Below are 21744 nucleotides of genomic sequence, written 5' to 3' on the forward strand. Positions count from 1 at the left end.
TTTACACCTTGGTAGACCCACACATCCATGTACAGGCTCTTGAAAGCATGCATTCATTTACTTTCTCACTCACACACTCTCTCTCTCACACACACACACACATACACACACACACACACACACACACACACACACACACACACACACACACACACACACACACACGCCTCTTTTCAGCCACTGCTCATGGAAACCATGGAAATGCCAAGCAAACAAGTGCTTGCACTTGGCAGGCAGGCAGCTTGTTGGCTTCCGTCTATGGGAACTACTGTGCCAAGCTGCTGGTGCTGTGTCAGAGCGTATGATGGAGCGAACCATACGAACCTGACTCAACCGACAAACAACTGTGGGGACGGTGAGGTATTTGCCCTAGATTTATTTTATTTTATGTGTTTATTTGAAAGGGACAAGTATCAGTGATGCCATATCAAGTAGAGCATCTTTCACTTTAACCCCGTGAACTCTGATTTCCCCCTTATAATTTTTTTTCCCATAATGTACGACAATTCCACATACATATTCTGTATCTACTCGGCCCAACGCTTCACTGAAGCTATCGCACGCTTATATTGAGTCAAATATTCAAACACAAGATGGCATTTTTTATGGCTGTACCATTACATTAAATAAAAAAGAATCTAGATGTCTTGTGCATCATTTTAATTCAGCATGGCATATTTGGTGTCTTTGGAAAATCTTTGGAAACCTTGGGATCTTGACTAGAATTTAAAATAAAGTTCTGTGGGTTTGAACAAAGCTTGGCCGCCCAACGTGCGTTTGTAATGACAGACCCGCCGGTGGGGTAAACTAATTTCCAACATCGGTTCCTTGATGAACATTGATTGACATTTGTTAATTTCTGCCCCGTATGAAGATGGTATTGTACGCTTTTTTGTAAGCTGCAGTGGTGACCTATTGCATTTTGGTCACGAGAGGAGGATAAATAAAGTCAGGAATAGAATTTATGGCTTTTTGGGCTCTGTCTTGGTGGAAGTTCTCCACCATTTCCATTGGAATCCATTAAAATGCTGGCTAGTGGCGACATTATGGCACAAGCCTGGGCTTAGTATTAGCGGGCTAGCAAAATTTCTATCGCTGGTTGGAGTTAACTGCTCATATACACACACACACACACACACACACACACACACACACACACACACTGTAGCCTCACACCGCTGCATTGCTTCCAACAGCCACATGCTGTTATAAAGCTATTTCCATGCCGTAACAAATCAGCCTTTTCTAATTTTAGCCAATATTGCGCTCACTTACCATATATTAGTTCAGACTAAGATGTGTGGCCTGTGTTAAACAATCATGGCATCTTCCATTTTTGCAGGCTATTTGAAGCCGTTTCTGTCCCGCTGCGGGCCTCAAACTGTTGTCCCACAGTGTTTGGCTTTGGCTGCGGGGAGCGCTCTGCTTAACGATCGCCAAACCAATACACACAACTGTTTTTATCTTCCTGTTTGACTCTCATTTTCTCATAGTTGAGGCAGAGCTTGACTTGATGATTGTGGATGACAGATGGTGATGGTGCAACAATTACATACTTATTCTCAATAATGGGACCAAAGTCAGTGGGTTTAGTGAACTGCTCGGTGTCCCAGTCTCTACTTAAATACTTTCTATTTTTTTTTTCTATCTGATGAAGTCCAAACCTAACTTCTGCATATGGAAGACCTTAGAGAGGTCCGCTGTGAACTTGCACATGTAGCAACCAAGTGAAGTTTCATCATTTCACCTGCTGCACTGCAACCTCCTCACTGAAAAAGAAGTGATTTTGAATGAAATTTCTGTTTGAGGTAACACTTTACTTTACAATGGCCTTATCCCAGTGTATTAACCTATGGAAAAGTACAGTAAGTATACAACATTACTGTATAGGTACTTGATGAAAATCTCCCTAATACTTTGCATAGTGTACTTACAACGGTGTAACACACCATTCGAATGACTTCATTGTTGTGAGTATATTACGTATCAGGGAGATTTCCATCAAGTACCTATACTGTAATATTGTGTACGTACAATACTTTTCCACAGGTTCATATACTGGAATAAGGCCATTGTAAAGCAAAGTGTCACCCTGTTTTATTTTGCTGCTATAGAAGCTGCAAAGTATGGTTTGTCAATTTCATACTTATTCTCAATAATGAGGCCGAGGTTCAGTGGTTTTACTGAGCGGCTTGTTCTCCGGGACAGTCAGCCAGATGCTGCTGCTGCAAAATCAAAACCTTGTATCTTTTAAAAGCCAACTTTCCAGAAATTGATAAAAAAAACTGTCCAATTTTTTTCCACTGACACTGATGCATATACGGTACGAAACTATACGGTTGGTTTCAAATGGGTTTTATGGCCCCTAGGATTACAATTGTAAAAGTTACTCTGCACATGAAGGACCGTGTAACTGTTCCAAAGGAAAAGGGCCAATATTTGAGTTATGACTTATGAGGTTTTTATCCAGCAGCAGTGAAATATTCTTTTATTTTGTTGCTTCTCTCTCTATGTGGAAGCTTTGTTCAGACTGTGCAAGAGGGTTTACACTGAACTTACAGGTGTAGTAGTGATTTGGTAAGTTTTAGATTCCAAATATGCCTATCCAGGTATATTTAACTACATATCAAAAAGATTAATGCATTCCCTACTGTAGTAATGACAGGATTGATGCCGGATAAATGCAGGCATGATGGAGGACTATGATGGCTAGGTTGCTTGTCCGTTGTTTCCCTCCCTCTCTCCCTAATTCTCTCTCTTTCTCCCTGTAGAGTGATGGGTGGAGGAGAAGACATTCTCCTTTATATGCGTGATATATTTTTAGCTCTCTTCCCACATCACAAGACTGAGAGCGCTGCTCCTTAATCGAAACCAAATAACCTATCCCATATCTTCTCTCTCGCTCTCTTTCTGTCTCTCTCTAGTGATTTCCTGCTGCTAGACTCTTCTGAGTCAGCACAATGGAAGTGGAGGTCTTTAGGTTTCAGCATTGGAAGGAAAAGTCTGTGTTGAACTTGTGGGAAACCGCTGCGATGATTCTTAATAAGGGACATGCAAAGTTCAACATTCTGCTATTGGTGGTGTGTGAAGGGTAAGGTGTTTCTGAAAATGTGTACGAACAGCATTTGTGTGATTGTACTTTGTGCGGCTATGACAGGCATGTACAGTATATTTGAGACAATGTATTTGAGCGTGTGTCTTTGTGTGCATCAGTGTTATTATAGCATCAGTTTAGTATATTAGTATATTACTAGTCCCTACCCGGGGATGTGCGCCACAACTCCGCGCAGACTTGCCAAAAAGGCGCATAAACGGCGTAAATTTGTGAAAATGGAAAAATGAGCTCCGTCAGTCCCTGCCTATGCCAATGCTCAATGGACATGTGCAGTTTCAGATTGATTGGCCAACCCGATGAGGAGCAAAATGGATCCGGACGGACGGACAGAGATTTCCTCATTTATAGTAGGATAGGATATGCATTTGTTTTTATTTGTATTAGTTTTTGTTTTTTAATTCATTTTTAATTTAAGTTGAGTTTGTTAGTTTTCAGTGTGGGTACTGTGTTTGATTTTTAACGGTATAATGATATAAGTTCAAAACAGGTATTTTGTTTATGTTTGCAACAGGTGTTGTGCAATACAGCAATAAATCCTAAAAAAAACAAATTTACATGAAATTTTCAATTAGCGTTCAGTAAGAATAGCCAAAAATTTTACTTCGAAAATGCATCTCTTATTTTACCCTGCACATAAACAAAAATACCAAATCTAACAGCATTTAATGTAAGTTATATTTTAGTTATTTTTTCAAGTAGTAGTTTTAGTTTAGTTTTTTCTCATTATTTCTTTTTATGTCGATTTACAACAATGTTTTTTAACACCTAATTTCCGTCTTATTTCACGATAATAACCTTAGTTTGTGTGTGTGTGTGTGTGTGTGTGTGTGTGTGTGTGTGTGTGCATATGTCTTTGCTCATGAGTGCATGTCCACAAGACACATCTTGTGTCATCTTATCTCCTTCCTGAGCAGGATGTAGTTTGGTAGCCAATATGTCCATGTGGCAGAGGAGTGTGCTGACAGATAGCAGAAGATATAAACCAGAGCCATGCAGAGTCGAACAGAGACTGAGGTGTGTTGAACAGCTGCACCATCAGGTGGAGGGAGGCCTCGCTCAGACCAGACCCTGCTCAAATACCAAGACAGGTGACTTGAATGAGTTTGTGTGAATGTGAAAGAGGAGTGGGGGTTTGTGTGGCATTGAGTGTGTGTGTGTGTGTGCATGTGTGTATGTGTACTCTTTAGTGTGTGACTGCTGTTCTATAGTCTATGTTTGTGTGAGAGGAAGAGAGACAAAGCAATGTGTGTGTGTGTGTGTGTGTGTGTGAGAGAGAGAGAGAAGATTTACTAAGATTAAAGAGGCATTAAGTAATATATGACTTTTATCGACTTCTATTGTTGAATAAGGAATTGCAAAACATCTACAGGTCTCTGCCACAGCTTACGGTGGCCTGTAGTTGACATAAATAATAAAGTCACATTCTCACAGTAGAGATGAGAAAGCTTGATAAGAACAACAGAAATGTCTAGTGAAGAGGTAATATATCATCAAAATCAACCTTCAGTCAGTTGTTAACTTAAGTTTACTTTGGATGTTGTCTTCTTCATGCTTTGGCAATGTAAATGTGTTTTACCATTTTACCAATAAAGCACCTTTTGAAGTGAACTGAATTGAGAGAGAGAAAGAAAGAGAGAGAAACTGAGACTGAGAGACTGCTGTTCTCCTTAAGAATCTCAAGGGCATCAATCAGCAGCAGAGCGGCTCAGTGTGTCTGGATCACAGATCCTGCTCCCACTCATCTAGACTTGACTCCAAAATTAGCCCAGGACACCGCAGCATCCTACCAGCTGGCTGAAACTGAACGCCAGCTCACACTGATGTGATATGAAAACTGTATGTGGTGTTGAAAATGTGTCAATTTGAACATGTAAATTATCAGAGGATGCCCCATTGACTACAGTTCAAACTCATGCAGAATTTCACAAGCATCCAGACTTGTGATTTTTTTTTTTTCCTGACCACACTAAAGTTTTACAGTCGGTGTCGCTATTTCACATAAAAACTCTTATGACTATTAGAGTTGCATTAGTACCTTATCCCGTTTACGAAGCATGTTACTTTGTGTGAGGACTTGCCCTTGCAACTTAAGTTAATGCTTAACCTGTTCCACACCACTTTATCTTAGATTTGTGATAGACAACAGACAGCCATAGATCCATTTGAAAACAGAAAACACACGTTCTGCATTGTTGTCCCTCATCAATATTTATCCTTCCAGCCTGATACACTGGGGAAAAAAACATACTCAAATTTCAGTTGTATGCTGTGTCTCCCAAACAATATTTTCCTTGGTGCAGTGGGACGGCCCCTGGAACAACATTAAGACGAGGTAACGCTAAACCTCTCCACTGAAACTAATCAATATTAATGAAATTCCTTTAGGCTGGGAGGCTGCCAGTTTCCCCTGGGCAGGACGGCCCACATTGGCAGCCCAATGTAAGGTGGAAACACTGGTGCGCTTTATCACTTCACCCAGAGAACCTGTGACTCTGGAACGTTTACCCCAAGATGCCCGATTGTACAGGGCAGACCTGGGTCAAATAGCATGTGCAAATAACTCTTAGTGTTTTGCTTCAGTTTAGAAAGAATTTGAAGTGAATTTAGTACACTTTTCTGTGTTTGACAACTTATGTGACTCTATCTAAACTCTCCTGCAGCAGTAAACCTCACCTATTTTTTATTCCAAGTAGGTTAGTCTGAGCTGAACTAACACAAATCATAACGTAATCTGTTGAACTGGCAAATCTTGACTCTTGAATCGACTTTTAATCGACTTTCCCACCTCTCAGTCTGGCGATGAGCTCATGCTTGCTAGTGACATGATGGAGCGGCATTGGTTTCATCCCGGCGGTTTGTAGAAAAACCCTGCACATCTGTGGATGGCTCGAACATTATGTCATATTAACACAACTATAATTATACAACCCCTGTCATTTACACAGGGGTGGGTTACTGTAAACTCAGTGCGTGGCTGGTTTTGGTGTTCTCATTGCTGGACCGGCTGAATATTTTCTCTTGATGAACTGTTCATATTGTGGTCGGTGACTCAATGACTTTTTGGTGGTTTACCGCACAAGATGGAAGAGTCTGGGAGAGGAATATGCAAGTCAGAGTTAGGAATGAAAAAGACTGGGGTGCAGAGTTAACAACTTTTTAACAACCTTAAAAGATGTAAACAATGTGAACGCATACCAACATTTTTTTGAAGACACGTCATATTATCCCCAACTAGCAACAAAGATGCCTGGCCTCTCAAGAACAAAATACTTGCAGCGTAACCTGGTTGTTAGGTGAGGCCTGTTGTCAGGGTAACATGAAAGGTGAAACACAGAGATGGAATTTCTTATTAGATAATGTAATAATATTAAGTTTAGCGAGGAGGATCATGCTCTAAAATAATATTAATGCATAAAAATCACAAATGTGTGTTCTTTTGTGCATTTCATATTTTGTTATTAACTATCTCAGTATGAGTAATGTAATGTTCAAGTTTAATGCTTTAAAATTATACACATACAAAAATGTCTTAAGAATACAGGTTTGTTCTCATGGTATTTTATTCTCACAAGTTTGTTCTCATGGTATTTTATGGTTCTCATGATATTTTATTGTTTCTAATTGTCTGTTCCAGTTCCATGAGTCCCTTCTTGGCTGCTGTGGCGTTGTGTGTGCGGCGGGCTGAACATAGTGAGTTCATCTGTACATAGCTCATCCGCTCCCAAAATCTCTTAAAATCATTGCGGGCGAGCTTAATTTTATGCCTTGCTGAAGCATGTGTGTTGTAGAAGGAAGTGCAGCACAAAATATGGCCCTATCTATGTTCAGTTTCACTGTTTTTTTAAAAACATAATTAAGGTATTTCTGTTTAAATAAGGGAGTAACATACAATATCACCAGTACTTGAAATGAGCTTTTGCCCGTTAAACCACCAGGATGCTCCTGTAGTCTGAACCTAAGTTAGTGTTTCTCCCACAGAACTTGAATGGATAGAACGGTCTTTCCCATTAAAAATTAACATTCCTGGATGGTCGGAGCGGTGGCCATTTTTATGTGAACTGTTGGACTAGCTTCTGTATAAACTGACTTAAGGCAAGTCTCTGAGGAGAGAGCTTTTGCAGGTTTTGCAGAGGTTTTTTCTGTCTCCTTGCTGCCATGGATTGCAAACATGCTAATGTTAGAAGAGCTAGAGACAGAAGTACAGTCTGTGATAAAGCTACGTTAGCCTCGTCGCTAACGTTAGCTTTCAGCTGAGTTTTGACAGTTGGCTAAACACTTGTGGAACAGGCTCGTTCTCAAGCAAGTGTGACAGACTTTACGGCCTTAATGCCCAGACTTACATTATCACCATAGCAACTAACCCTTAAAATTCCATAATGGCCATTTTATGCTGTACTAGCCAAATTATCAAAGGACCGTTCTATCCATTCAACTTCTGTGGTTTCTCCTCTTGTGTGAACCACTCTGTCTCGTCTGGTCAAACTCTGTTTTGGTCTGGGTGGCCTGTGGGTTAGAGAGGCCAGTCCATAACCAAAATGTCTCAGGCTTCTGGCTGCCCTTGTGTCCTGACCCCTTGGCTGAAATCCATATGTGTATGTGTGTGTCAGAGGGATACGCAGAGAAACAAACTCCTAATTACACTGTATTTAAGATGCCGATGGAAACACCTGAATATGTCAGTTAGTACAAACAGGAGTAAGCAAGGGTCTTTCGTTTAATTTTACATTTTACTTTTCAAGTTTGGATACTAATGCATTCTTAGCTGTCAGTGTTGTGTGAATAATACTGTATGGAGAAAGCCAACAACACAAATAACCGCAGCAGACAGGTCGGACCCACCTCCTCCTGTCTCCCTGATAGAATTATGACCCTGCCTGCTCTATACTTAGACGCTCAGACGATTGTATCTCCACTCCGTCTGCTTCATGAAGTCCAGGCTGAGTTGTTTAGGGAAAGAAAGGCTTTTCTCACTCCGCTAAAGATGTCTGGAAAGGATGAAAGACACACAGGAAGAGAGAGAGACAGAGAAAGAGAAAGAGAGAGAAAGGGAGAGTTGGCAGTCCTACCTCCTATGGTTGCCATGTTTGTCCTACGGTGGCCACCGCCGTCGTGCCTTTCACGCAGTCGCTATGGTATCTGCTGAAACACGTAACTACTTCTACTGGGGGTAGAAAGGGGTATGTAAAGAAAAAAAAAAGTTTTTGTGGGAATGTGTGTTTCAGATGTGTGTCATTTGGGGAAAAAAAAACATGAGTTACAAAAAAGTTGAGACACAGGGTGGTCAAGAAGAAAAAGAAAAACAAAGAAAGCTTAAGGGAGAGGATAAGTGAGACAAAGCGAGCATTAGTGAGAGAGAGCGTTGATATAAACAGAGAGAGAAAGAGAGAAAGAGGATTACAATTTAAAGTAAAGTTATTTAGTTTCCTTGGGACCAGAATTATTTTGCTGAGACCAATCAAACATAGAAAAGGGAAGTACAACAGAAAGCAGAAAAAACAGAAAGCACACACTTGAATTTAAGTTACATTTGTGAATACTGTTCCCCTGGCCTATTGATTTGTTTACTTACAAAAAACGGATCTCTCTGCCTTGGCCTGAAAGTCCCAAAATAAGAGCGCTGAATAGGACTGGGTTTCCCAAAAGTGCCTTTGTCCCATCATAGGTGCATGGATAGGGATAAACTTAGTGTTAAAGTGAAATTTTAGGTACTGTAGATAACAGTGGTTCTCAACTTGGGGTCCAGGGACCACCAGGGGTCCTTGAGGGGGTTCCAGGGGGTCCCCAGCAAATTGATGAATTGTTAAACTTCACCATTATTTCATTTACAAGAAGTTAACACAGTTAGAGAGTGTAGAAGAATGAGTATTTTGATCATAGTTTCACAAATATTCTCAGATTTGGGTCAGAGAGACACAATGTCATCAAATGGGGGTCCATGGCTCTAATGTGGACTAAGTTAGGGGTCCTTAAAATGAAAAAGGTTGAGAATCACTGCTGTAGAACATCCTCAGCATGTCCATAGAAGTTCAGAGGCCGTCACGCATCAATATTTCTGAGATAAATGCATGTTGAGAGGGGGAGGCAGCTGGAAAACCTGTGTGCAGGTAAACACGGTTAATGGAAACACCTCAGCAAGACTTTGAAATCTTAGTAAGTGTAAAAAGCTGTTGCAGAGGCTTAACGTTTTTGAACTGAATGTAACCTGGAAACTTGAAAATGTTGTCTGTCATCTCCATGTTTACCTTCCCCTCAGGAAACTTCAGGAACAGCTCCGCCTGCTCTCCATACTGTAATTATAATCTGAAAGGTACGAGAAACCCTTCATCAGCACTCCTACAACTCCATTATCCTGGATAAATCAGCAAACCACATCTTACTGAACGCTTTGCATGAATCCTCATTTTTTAGATCTTTATAGCACTGTGGCATGAACTGCAAGATGGGAAAATGAGACCTGGCAAGTAGGGATATAGTCTTTTTTAACTTAATTTCCTTTTTTAAAAACATGTTATTTATATATGTATACAGTATATTCTCATTTAAAACCTAGCATGATCACTTTGCAAAATATGACATCTAATTGATGTTTTCCAGAAGTTATGTTTTTATTGAATTATAGTTTTAGTTTATATTCACAATTTCTGTTTTGAAACCAGGTCTCCCTTCAATTTCAGCAAATGTATAAATTATAGAGACAGAGACCATTAGGACTTTAATTAAATTCAGTATGACTGTGTAATCAGAATATTTGATCAAAAATCATGTCAGCTAAACAAACAAAAAAATACCCAAACCCTAACATTTTAACAAAGGAATACTTTTTTTTGGTTTTCAGAACACAATTGATGGAGTTTATGTCAGAGTTTATCCATTTCTTTGCCCTGTCATCGTTTTTTTATTCCATTTCCCCCCCATTCAGAGCCAAGTTCTGTTAAGAGCAAACATGCCTCTCAAACCTAAGCCATCTGTTTGGTTTTTATATCGACTTTTATTTAAACAGACTTGAGAAGGTAGAGATGTGTTGCATATGTCTGTAAACTCATACATACTGTAGCTACTTCTGCTCTCTGACTGGATCTCAGCCATTGGCTTTGGCGCTTCGCTCTCGGAGTAAACAAAATCCCACTGGGGAGATTCCTCTAGTGCATTAGATTTCCAATATTGTAAAAATATGTTCTGTACATCTCAAGCAGCGCCAGACTGAAGCAATACTGAGTGTAAAATAAGAATAATGGTTTTCCGACAGACCGACGTTGTTTTGTAACATATTCACTATTCATTTCCTATTTATGCATCTTTAGCATGGACACAGTCTTATAAAATGCAGATTATATCTTGTGGACACAAATTGGATTATGTGACAGTAGCACAAATTGGACACGCCATTTTCACCCTTTTGTCACATGAAAAGCTTACCTAATGGTTAAGGTTAGGCAGATAAAACAACATTGGTTAAGGTTAGGTTTAGGTTTAGGTAATTAAAACTTTGGCTGAGGTTAGGCGTGTTCACTCATCACACATTTTTTTCAAAACTGCACCCGGCGTTTTTTGGGCAGAGTGGAGCGCATTCAAAAGCATTTTTTTTTTTCTTCTGAAAAGCGCTGGCTGACGTGAACTTCACTTACAGTTGAAAACTTCTTGGCATCATCATGGGAATTGAGCCCAGGTTGTTGGAGTTGAAAGCAGATGATGATTTCAGTGTCAAACTACTACCTGTTTTTTCTAGTCACGTCTCCTTTCCGTGATCCTTTCATGATGTGAAAACGTATTTCTCTAAACTTTTCATCCACGGAGCACGTATTTGCATTTTAAGACATCGTGCTCGTTTCACAAAAAGACGAGGCTCACAGCCCCAGAGGGAAGGGAACGCGAAGTGTTAGTACCATGTTCTACCCACCAAACTATACAGCACCACATTATGTTTTTCCTCACAAGTCTTCATTGCTTGTCTGAGGGCTGAGACAGACCGAGGTCAGCCTGTGGGTGTCTCAAGATCGGGGACTGTCTCTTTCTAAATCCCTTTTTAATGAGAATCAAAGCGAAGCTCAATCAAAGCTTCAACCCTTCATAAGGCCAACCAAAACATTATGAGGATCAAGTGGCTTTCAGTGAGGTACACATAAATACTTGCAAACAAACCACATGCATATACACACACAATTGCGCATGCACACACATGGAGATGCAGACACAACACACACACTGACTGCATTCCTTCCCTAACCCCTAACCCTAACCTTAAAAGGGCATTAAGTTATCTATACCTTTATTGATCTCTATTGGCGACCAGTAGGAATTGACACAACATTGATCAAACTTATAACCTTTTACACAGGACTCTAGCACAGCCTCTAGCCCCCCCAGTCCTTGCATCCTCTTGAACTACAGTGGCCTGTAAAAGACACAAACTATAAATTTATATTTTTGGGAATTGGGAGCATCTTGAAATTCCAGTGGGTTGGGAGCTTTTGTTCCAAAACAGAGTACGGGCCAGAAAGTGAGTTTGGAAAGCCAGAAATCTCATAATTGTTGAGTCAGTGGTATTGACCAACAATCTTATCAACAGCCACAAATATATTACACTCATTTTGTGCTATGGGGCAGTAAATAACTAACTTATTGCCCCGTCTAACCCTCATCACTATACCCTAACCCTAACCTGCCTAACATTAACCCTAAACCCAAACCCTAACCCTAAACTAACCTTAACCATAACATTAAATCTTACCTTGTACTACACCTAAACCTAATCCTAATTCTACTCCTAACCCTAAACCCAAGTCTTAACCCTAAACTAGCCCCTTAAGAAAGTAAAGGCCAGCCAAGTTTACTCACTTTGGAGGATTTTCCTCTTCATCTCTCTATCATTGTTATGACATTTAGTCCTCATAAGTTTAGAAATAACAAGAACACACAGACACACACACACACACAAACACTTCATGGCGCGTGACATTCACCATTGTTATGAGTTTTACTGTCTTGCCGTGCATAACATACACAGCGTCGCTTGAGTAATGGATGAAGTCATCAAAGATCAGTTACAACAGAGTCATTAGAATGGAACTTGGTTGCAAAACTGTCAGCCCTCTAATATACCAAATTTCCAACGTTGTTATGATGCCAAACAAAAAATTATCTCCAGGCTCTTTCATCATCTTCAAACAGAGCTTCATATTAGACCCTGTGAGAACCTTTACTGTAATAATTTATTGTTTCGCGTGTTGGGTATGGTTCCTTTATGGTTTGTTTTTTTTGTGTGTTGTGAGTTATGGTACATGTTTTCAATTTATATCTATAGAGGAATGGCTAGAATGCTGCTCTGCTGTCCGTATGCACAGTCCCTAACCCGTGGTATCAACCGGCACTCTTCCAACAAGACGCCACAAATCACGGCTGTCGCAGGGAAACAGGTTGATACCGTATGGGCCCATTTAACAGGAATGTAGGCTACATGGAGTGGAGAGAAGGAGGGAAGGAGGTGGAGGGGATAAAAGAGAGGAAAGAGAGAGAGATCGGATAACGTCGTCACGAAACGCCCAGCGGGTAAAGCAAGTGTAATTTCTGCTTGAACGTTTGTCAATTTTTTTTTATTTGCAAACAGGTTTTTCCCACAGAGGATTCGGTCCTTATAAAGTGCGATCGTTGCTACTGGCAAGAAGGATGCAAAGAATGAAAGAGAGGGAGGGAAGAAGGGAGGATAAAGAGATAAAGGAAGTGGGAAAGGGAGAGAAAGTGAGACGGCGCTGGCGAGAAAGATACAAAGAAATATGGAGCATGAGAAATGGCCCAGGTTTGGAGCTTGGCGTGAGCAGCAGATCCCACATGATGGTTTGCTACATCAGCAGAAAAGACTGTCACACGTCCAGATCGAGTGCTGGAGCAGCAATCAGCCTCAAAAATCACTAAAGGGGAATGCAGAAAGGGAACAAGTCTGATATTTCCAGATATCACACTAGCTGTACCTTTTATTTTCATCTTGAGGCTTTTGAAGTGGAGATGGATTGAAATGGAGCTAAAGCTGGCACAATCAACTTAAATCAGATAAATCTGACTTGATTCAATAAAGCATAAGTAAAGTTTTTTGCTTAGGAAGTTTTCAGCTATTTTTGGTACTGTATCAACTCTAGATAAGATCAGTTGGTAAGACTGTCTGGTCTTACCAGCTGATGTCTGTGTTTTGTCTGCAAACCAAATTTGCCTTGCAGGACTCGAACTGAATAAATTTGGATTCTTTGGCTGCAGACCTGGGTCAAATAGTATTTACGCATACTTTTCAGTCAATTTAGTGTACTTTCCTGTTATTGACAAGTTACCCGATAACACAGGAATGTAAGCAACACAGAGTGGAGCGAAAGAGGGCAGAGGAGCAGCGGGGGGGGATAAAACAGAGATAGAACAAGTGATGCAGCATTCAGTCCTCCATGCAGATTGAGACAAATGCTAAGATGTATGTGCAAATTGGTTGCTGGGTTGAAGGAGACTGCGTAGTGCGTGTTGAGAGATGTGATGGACAGTCCTCTAGTTAAGTGGCGATGCTGCAGGCCGCCGAGCAAAACAAGCTCTGTTACTGAGCAGCACGAAGTGTTTATATCTAAAGCGGACCAAATGTTTATAGTGGATATGAGAGAAGCTGCAAAGTTAGAATGGAAAGAATGCTTTCCGTGCAGCTAAGTGTCTCTCTCTGTATCTCTCTTTATCACTATTGTTATCGCAGATTTGTGTATGATCACTGTTAAGTGCTGTGTGTAAAGTGCATCCATACCAGGATTTGGGTCTATTCAATTTCACTTCACATAATGTACAGTAAACTGAAAATGCAATGCTAGAGGTGCCATTTACAATACTTTCCTTCTTTCCATTTCTTGAAATCTGAGGAAAATCCACTTCCAGAATTAAAAGTGAATTGATCACAGCCCTGATAAAAATAGATTCACCATTCAGATTGATTCATTTGAACATTTCTCAAAATAATGTTCTTTTTTTTTTTTTTGCATGTGGCACCATTTTTAAAAGATTGAGCTGACATTTAAACATACAGTGAAATGTGAAAAGTGACAGACCGTCAGCTTCAAAATCCCTACATGACTTGTCAAACTACTGTAAGCTGAATTTGGGACTGGCGGCACAATACAAGCGTCATGCATGTGGAAAACATTAGCAAATGCGTGTAAAGTTGATTGCTCAAAGCCCTTCGGAGGATTAACTAACTGTTCGCCACTCTGACAAACCACATCACTGGTCCAGACACTAGCGCTTTGTTTACTTCTCTCTCTTTCTCTGTCTCTCGACCTCGTTTTCTCACTCCCTCTGTCTCTCTCTCTGACTCTCTCAACCCTTCTCTCTCTTTCTGCCCCTCCTCTCACCCAATATCTGGACGCATTCACTGCGGTTGTTGAATGAGCTATTATTAAAGGCGCAAAGACATTTAATGGGGTACGAGGTGGCCCCTCGCCTTCTGCTTCTGATTACAAGAAACCCCTTGAATCTGTGCCAGGCATCGCAACTGCATGGCAACATAAGCCTGACGCTCTGTCCCGGTAATCGCTGCACACTTCCACTATTTCAAGAAACACCCGTCGCATTTCACAGCAACAGTTTGAGAGGCCAGAAAACGTGATGAAAATCAACACATTTACGGTGCCATAAAGCATCACTGCAAAGGTCTGAGAATGCTTCAGCACCATGAGTCTCAGTTGAATGAATAGAGACAGACGTTTGCGCATTACCTCATACCCTGCATGTTTCAAGGTTGCTGCAGATCCAAACACAAAGAGAGTACTTATTCTCATGGGCCATAAAGTGGTATAAGAGAGGCAACGCTATGAAAACATGAGACTGGTTTTGCGGCGCGACAATTTTATGCTCAGATTTAAGGCCCCTGTGAAGTGGATGTCTGTGGATTTAGGTTGCAAGACGCACAAACTCCCAGCCTGGTGGCCTGACAGTTTGTTATGGAGAAACTGCCTTGTCAGGACTGGGATGTAAAACTCCCAACAAATTTAATCCCTCACTTTTTTTTTTCCACAGGAGAACAAGATGAAGTGCAGCTCTTTCATTTTTTTTTTAGCGAGAAATACCACAGGGAAGACCAGTGAAGAATAATGAAGGATCGTGTTTCATGTTAATGCACTTCTCATTTTATTTAGATCTTAAAAAACAGCAAATAAGAAGATCCAGAACAAAAAAAAAATGTGTTGGTAAAACAATAAGTTAAACACAAAGAAGAGGATTCCTGTGAGAGAACATTGAAATCATTTAAAGAACACAGGGTATGCAAAGGCATGTGAGTGACATGTTATATATGTTAAAGCAATCATGACGAAACAAATATGTACAATACTTAAGAAACTAGAAGAACCAATGTGGTAGCAATATAATTTCACATAATTTACAAAGAGGACTACTGTAGTTGGCATACCAGCAGCTATACATTTACATCACTGCGGATATCTGAGAAAAAAACATGGATATCAGCACTGCAAAACTCAGTTTGGATTCTCATTTCCAAATAAAAAAAGTAGTATCGTTAAAAGAATCTCTAAAATTAAGAATAAGATCACTTTTCTCCACCCATTTCACTTCACTATTCACAACAAACCAAGATAGATGGCCACATATTTCAGTAATAATGATAATTTCCTTTTTTTTCTTCTTTTTTTTTCCGCTCGCAGCAAGAACATTTCTGTCATTTCCAAAAGAAAATTAATGCCCTCCCTCATTCCTCTTTCTTTCCCCCCTCCATCCTCCCTCCCTCCCTTTCTGCTCCCCCCCCCCGTCTCTCATAGGAAATGCAGAAGTATGTTTCATTTGGTTCGCGGACTTGGCTGTGACCAGATATTTTAACTCATAGTAGAAAGGGAATAAAACTATGCACACTTTCAAACTCTTGTCTTTTTTTCCCTGTTCCAAAGAAGAAGTGTAATGTATCTGTGTAATGGGTCCAAAAACACTAAACAAAATGAATATTACTCCCACATGTTGCAGGCTCTAGATTCCCAGTTTACGAGTTTCCAACCGGTTTTCCGTGGCCTCGTCTCCTGTCCCGAATCCACATGGCCATTTTTAAAAGCTGCCATGGGAGGCAGAGAGCGTATTGGTGTCAACCCGGGACGTCTGTCAACAGACCCAGTAAACTCTGGCTCTCTTGCCTTTATGAACTGGAAATCTCCACCGCGAGAAGGAGTGAAAGTTGAAATTCCTCTCTCAGTCAGGTGCATGACCCAAAAGCACTGAGGTAAGAACTTTCTGAAAATGGAGAGTATCACGCCCGTTCAAACTATGCACCCCAAAAAAAACTGCATCCCAGCTGGTAGGAATAACAACACGCAGCAGTTTAATAAGTCACCCGCTTGTTTCTAAAGCACATTTAGGGGAGACGTCCTGTGATGATTGCATGCATTCACTCCATTACGCTAAGTTTCTCATCATTAAAGTCTCATTTCTTGTGTTTCCTTGTGTGTGAAAGGCTGTTGTGGTCACTGGGGAGAAATCCATCGGACTTCTTCTCAGCAAGTCACGGTTACAAAGTTTCACATGCACACACAACTAACTAGTAGTGTTTTTGTTTGCATTTCAGATGCTTGATTCTTGCATTTCAGTTGCATATTGAAGCACTTATTGTGAAATATAGTTTGGTGAAATTATGCTCCCAAACTACCATTCCAGACACTCAAAATCATATCTGTGAGAGGCCGGTTTGTAATGAATTATTGCTTATTTATCATCATGACTGAAAAATGAGCTTGTAAGAATGATAATCACACAGAGAGATGTTCCCCAGTTTAGTGAAATATAAAAAAAAATGGCAGTAAGTTGGATATGTGTAAATAAAAGCAAAAGTCCACCAGCAACAGGAATAGCATTATGTGTAATTGCAACACACTTAAAAAATATGACACTGAAACCTCTCAATCCATTGACCAAAACTGATATATATCACAATACCTTAAATGTAAAAGGTAAAACGAAAAACTGACATGTTGCAATGTGCTCTACTGCATGGGAAACTGTGGTTTATGATAGTCTGAAGGCATCAGTGAATAGGAAGAAAACCATTGACTCCTCTGCATCGTTCATCACACCACCAAAGCGCAAAAAAACATACCATTCACCCCAAAAACGTCTTACAATAATGTATATTACACCCCAGTGTCCTGTAGTTATTCTAAGGAATATAGTGAGCGTTGTTTCTACCCATAGTCATATTCCAAAATGATGTGGGACATTCAGTATTCTGTTTAAAATAAACCCATATCCTGATTGATGGAAAATCAAAACATAGATAGCTGGAATATGCTGATATTGCCTGGGTACAATGGCATGTAAACATCCCATTTAATGTTGATTTTCATTATCTGTGTATGTTCTGTTTTATGGTAATATTTGGAATATTCTGGTGATATATTTGTTATGGAGATATGCATATGAACACCTATGAACCTGGTTATTTTTGCTAGTATCCAGAATATTCTGTGCATGTAAACACACTGATTGAGAGATGAGGGGGTTGGGGGTAAGATGACAGGTTTTTTTGTTTTAGTTTTTTTTATGGGCTGGAGTTTTGGGATGCTGCTCAGACCAGAGCCATATTCTGTCAACATATTTTAATATACGCTCAAAATACATAACATGTTTATGCTCAGCTGGCCTCATTTATCAAGCTTGTCAGTGTAGAAATACTGACCTGGGATCGCTGAAACCCAAATCTCATATGACCCTCCCAAAAGGCAAAACTGATCCAAGATCGGCATTCCTGCTCTACAGCTCCTGATAAATGTGGACTGGGATATTCAATAACCCCGTCCCCCATAATTTTCCGCTCTCCCTGTTAAATTACAGTATGGCCGGCCCCCTCTCTCCGTCTCAGACCAGCTCCACCTTGGAGTTGGGGTAAACGGCGACGACGTCGTAGCCCTCCGGCGGCTGGACGCGGGCCTTGGCGTGGGTCTCACAGTACAGGTTGTCCTCGATGAAGAAGTAGCCTCTCTGCTTGAGGTTGACGCCGCAGTCGTCGCACATGAAGCACTCGGGGTGGTAGAGCTTGTCCCTGGCCTTCACGATGGTGCCGCTGGAGGGAGGGAAGGAGGGAGAGAGAGATTAGAATAGCTGTGGAGGCTTTGCAGATGTGTCGCAAATCTCCTGGCAATGGCTAAATATATAACAGCAGGGCAAGAAAAAGAGAGATACTTGAAATGTTGAGATTGAGAATGAGTTTGTTGGGGTTTCAATTCAGTAATGTTATAAGTAAAAGTGGAGAGTCTGATAAGGTAGATTTGCTTCCAAATGTATTACACACAGTTAACTGTCTTGTCTTAGCCCTTGCCCCTCCTAGTGTGCAATCAGATGCGTTCCAGGACAGTGGTAGCTACCAGATAACATCATCTAAACACAAAATTGATCAGATGGTCAGTGGTGAAATTATCATTTCCCAGTCAAAAACAGCACAGAAATTAACCATATCTTTCCAATTCTGTTGCGATAGCCAAGTTGTGCGTTTAGAAACACAACCATTTGTTCACAGCTATTTGTTTCCCAAAAGCTGTGAACTTTCACTGTGGCTGCTAGAGGGTGCGTTACTTGGGTGTTTTATAATTATATTTAAATGATTTAATTTCTGAATGTTTCACATTTAATCATCACTCCACAGTTAAGAAGTCTGGCCCATTTTGTTGATTTCTAATCAAATGAATGAGTGACAGCTTGTGCCAGAACTTGATTCAACCTGTCGGGGCTTATTCTGTGATAAATGACTCTTACTTAATGCCCAGCCCAATCAGACAGTGCAAGAAAGATAGTGCACAATATATATATCACTCTACATATATACAAAAAAGGTATTCTATCACTAAATGTATTCAGGCAGGGTGACATGCAGGTTGGAGTCCAGCAGCGCAATATGTATGGTATGTTGTTCTACCATGAGATAGCAGTACTGAGGAGGATGGAAATGCATGACGAATGACACAAATGAAATGATGCAGCAAAATGCAAAGCGCAGACTGCCTTAAATTAATAAACATTTTCAGTGGAGGCGCTGTTCTCGCCGAGGAGAGAAGACTTAAAAAGGAGCTAACTGTTCATTTGCTTATCTGACTGACTAACAGACTGTTTATACAGCTAACCGTTATCTGTGCATGTCACGCAATTATATGACTTTACAGCAGCTGTAACCAAACAAGCATCTGAATGTAACCTGTCACAGTGTTTCTATCAGGCACTGCTGTCTAAGAACACATCCTTATTTAGAGCAGTGGCTTTCGGGAGTAGCGGCAGGTGGAGGGAGGGTTACACACATTTACAGTCTCACACCTGGGAGCTGCAAAGTGCAACTACATATTTGTACTGTTGGCTACTGACCAGCTCCACTGGCGCACTTGGAGGTTCAGTGCTTCAGTGGCTGTTTCTTGCTATACACGGACTATGCAGCTGCGTACGGCCCCATTGTGCCGACGTTTTTGTGTTTGTTTTTCTTCCTTCCTTCCTCGAAATTAAAATGACCACTCTTGGTAACCGTTGGTAACCCAACAGCCTCATGTTGATCTAAAACACATCCATTTTAAGCTCACAGTAAAATATAATGCATTTATTGCTGGCTAGACAGATCAAGAGCTGCTTTTCTTTAGTATTTAGTAGCAATGGATAGGGAAGTAGAAAGCCCTTTGCCTTACAAAGCAAACACATTCATCATCAGATTCTCATGTGTGCTGATGTACTGACTTTGTCGATCGCTGAACTCAACTGTTACTGATAATACTGGACATTCAGACTGGGGCAATACAACTTTTACATAGGGCCCCTAAAAAGGTAGAAACGGCCCTGAGTGCTTGACCCAACAAGATTTTCCTTTCTGGACGGGGGATTCAGACCGGCAGACCTTCCAGTCACAATCCTGCTTCTTTTTTTCCCACCGCATTCACCGTCTAACCACACTTCTTGCAGGTTAAACTATTGACACAGCGCTCCATATACTTGTGCGAGCTGTTTTAAACGCTCCCAGAACATAAGAGCCTTATTGTGCCTTGCGAGCTCCTACAAAGCTCTCTTGTTAACGGGTAAACGAAGCGGATGACATCACTATTTACCTGCAGCTGCTTTTATAGAGTGGGGATTACCGGTGCCTGTGATTTCCCTGGTAAAAAGATGTGTGTGTGCCCGCATGTCTATGTGTGTGTGTGTGTGGGATAGGGTGTGGAAAAGGGCTTAGTTTAATCATTAAAACTGATAAATGGGGATAGTTTTTCCTCAGTTCTGTGGAAAGGCCTGTTGGTGCAGGTCGACCTGTTTTTTAGGGTCAGGGAAGAACCTTGACTCACCTCTTAGAGTTCAAATTATACACTTCATGGCCAGAGGTGGAGTGGTAAACTAAGAGGTGGGTAAACCATCATCTCCAGATGGTGATTAAAATATTTTTAACAACAACCGACCTGAGTATAAAACACTGGCATTTTCAGAATTTATCTTCATTCTTTTATTCTAAATAGACCCCATTAACTTAATTATGTACACCATTAAGTTACATGTGGGTGATTTTACAATACCTTGTACTAAGAATTTAACTTATAAAGTATCGACCTTGGTTTGAATTCATTCAACATGATGTGCTGAATAGAAAAGGATCATTTTTATGTTGTTGATGATCATAAACAGGGACCAATTTAGACAATTTAGGGATGGGACGATATGCTTATCTCACGATACGATTCGATACACAATAGGGTTCACAATTCGATACAACCGCGATACGATAAAAGTTAAAAGTCAGGATCTGTACAATACTTACACAATGCCATTACAGCAGCGTGTGCACTGGGGAAGCTTCTGAAGGCCGGACATGGGACTGAGGATGGGGCTGCCCAGTTTGGGGATTGGGGATCTGACTGGTGACTTCAGGCTTCTCATTCTCTCCGTTGGGGAAACACCTAGGAATGAGAAAGTATAACCACAGAATAAACACACAGGAGCTATGGAAACTACACCATAAAATAACCATTCAGAGGCCGGACCTGGAAGAAAAACACACATGCATGTATAATGTGTTCATAAATCCCAGAATTCCAGGTGCTGGTAACCTTAGGAAAGGGTTGTATGTGTATGTGTGTGTGTGTGTGTGTGTGTGTGTTTATGAAAGGTCAGCTGAGTTCCAGGTAGTGGGTATCTGGTAACTCGGGGAAAAAGCTGTGTGTGTGTGTGTGTGTGTGTGTGTGTGTGCAGTAAAGGCCCTCTGAGTTCCAGGTAGTGAGACTGAGGGGGCAGTGGGCTGTCAGCTCTGTTGTGTGATACGAAGATAGATTAATATTTCCCACACTGCACCGGGGGTCAGTTTCTGTTCCCCACGGAGCCATTTCTCACCCGCTCTCTCGCCCTCTTCGCAGGTGTGTGTTACCCTGCTGGCCCTAAAGGCACGGCTGGGGCACAGGTACACATGGCCAGTGAGGTACACCCACAATACAAGTCTTTCAATATATCAATATATCTATCAAATGTCTTTTTAATAGTGACTGTATTTGTTATTTACATTCTTTTATGTTTCTATTTGTGTGGCTGCACTTTCTTTATGTTTTTAACTGTTTTGAATGGTGCTATGTGTAGCATTTTTAAACATCAATATATCATTATCAAATACCTTG

General features: G+C 40.8%; 1 protein-coding gene across 1 annotated transcript in view; it reads right to left on the bottom strand.

Moving 5' to 3' along the window:
• Positions 1-16428: 16428 nt before the first annotated feature.
• The window catches only part of pdlim4 (PDZ and LIM domain 4), a 52489-nt gene continuing 47173 nt past the window's right edge, over positions 16429-21744 (bottom strand). Inside the window, exons 6-7 of the mRNA XM_071906713.2 lie at positions 20898-21036; positions 16429-18185 (exon numbers count right to left, since the gene is read on the bottom strand). Coding sequence (XP_071762814.1) covers positions 17981-18185; positions 20898-21036 — 344 coding nt within the window. The 3' untranslated portion in view covers positions 16429-17980. The remainder of the gene's footprint in view (positions 18186-20897; positions 21037-21744) is intronic.

Source organism: Centroberyx gerrardi, chromosome 11, assembly GCF_048128805.1.
Source record: "Centroberyx gerrardi isolate f3 chromosome 11, fCenGer3.hap1.cur.20231027, whole genome shotgun sequence".
NCBI classification, from domain to species: Eukaryota; Metazoa; Chordata; class Actinopteri; order Beryciformes; family Berycidae; genus Centroberyx; species Centroberyx gerrardi.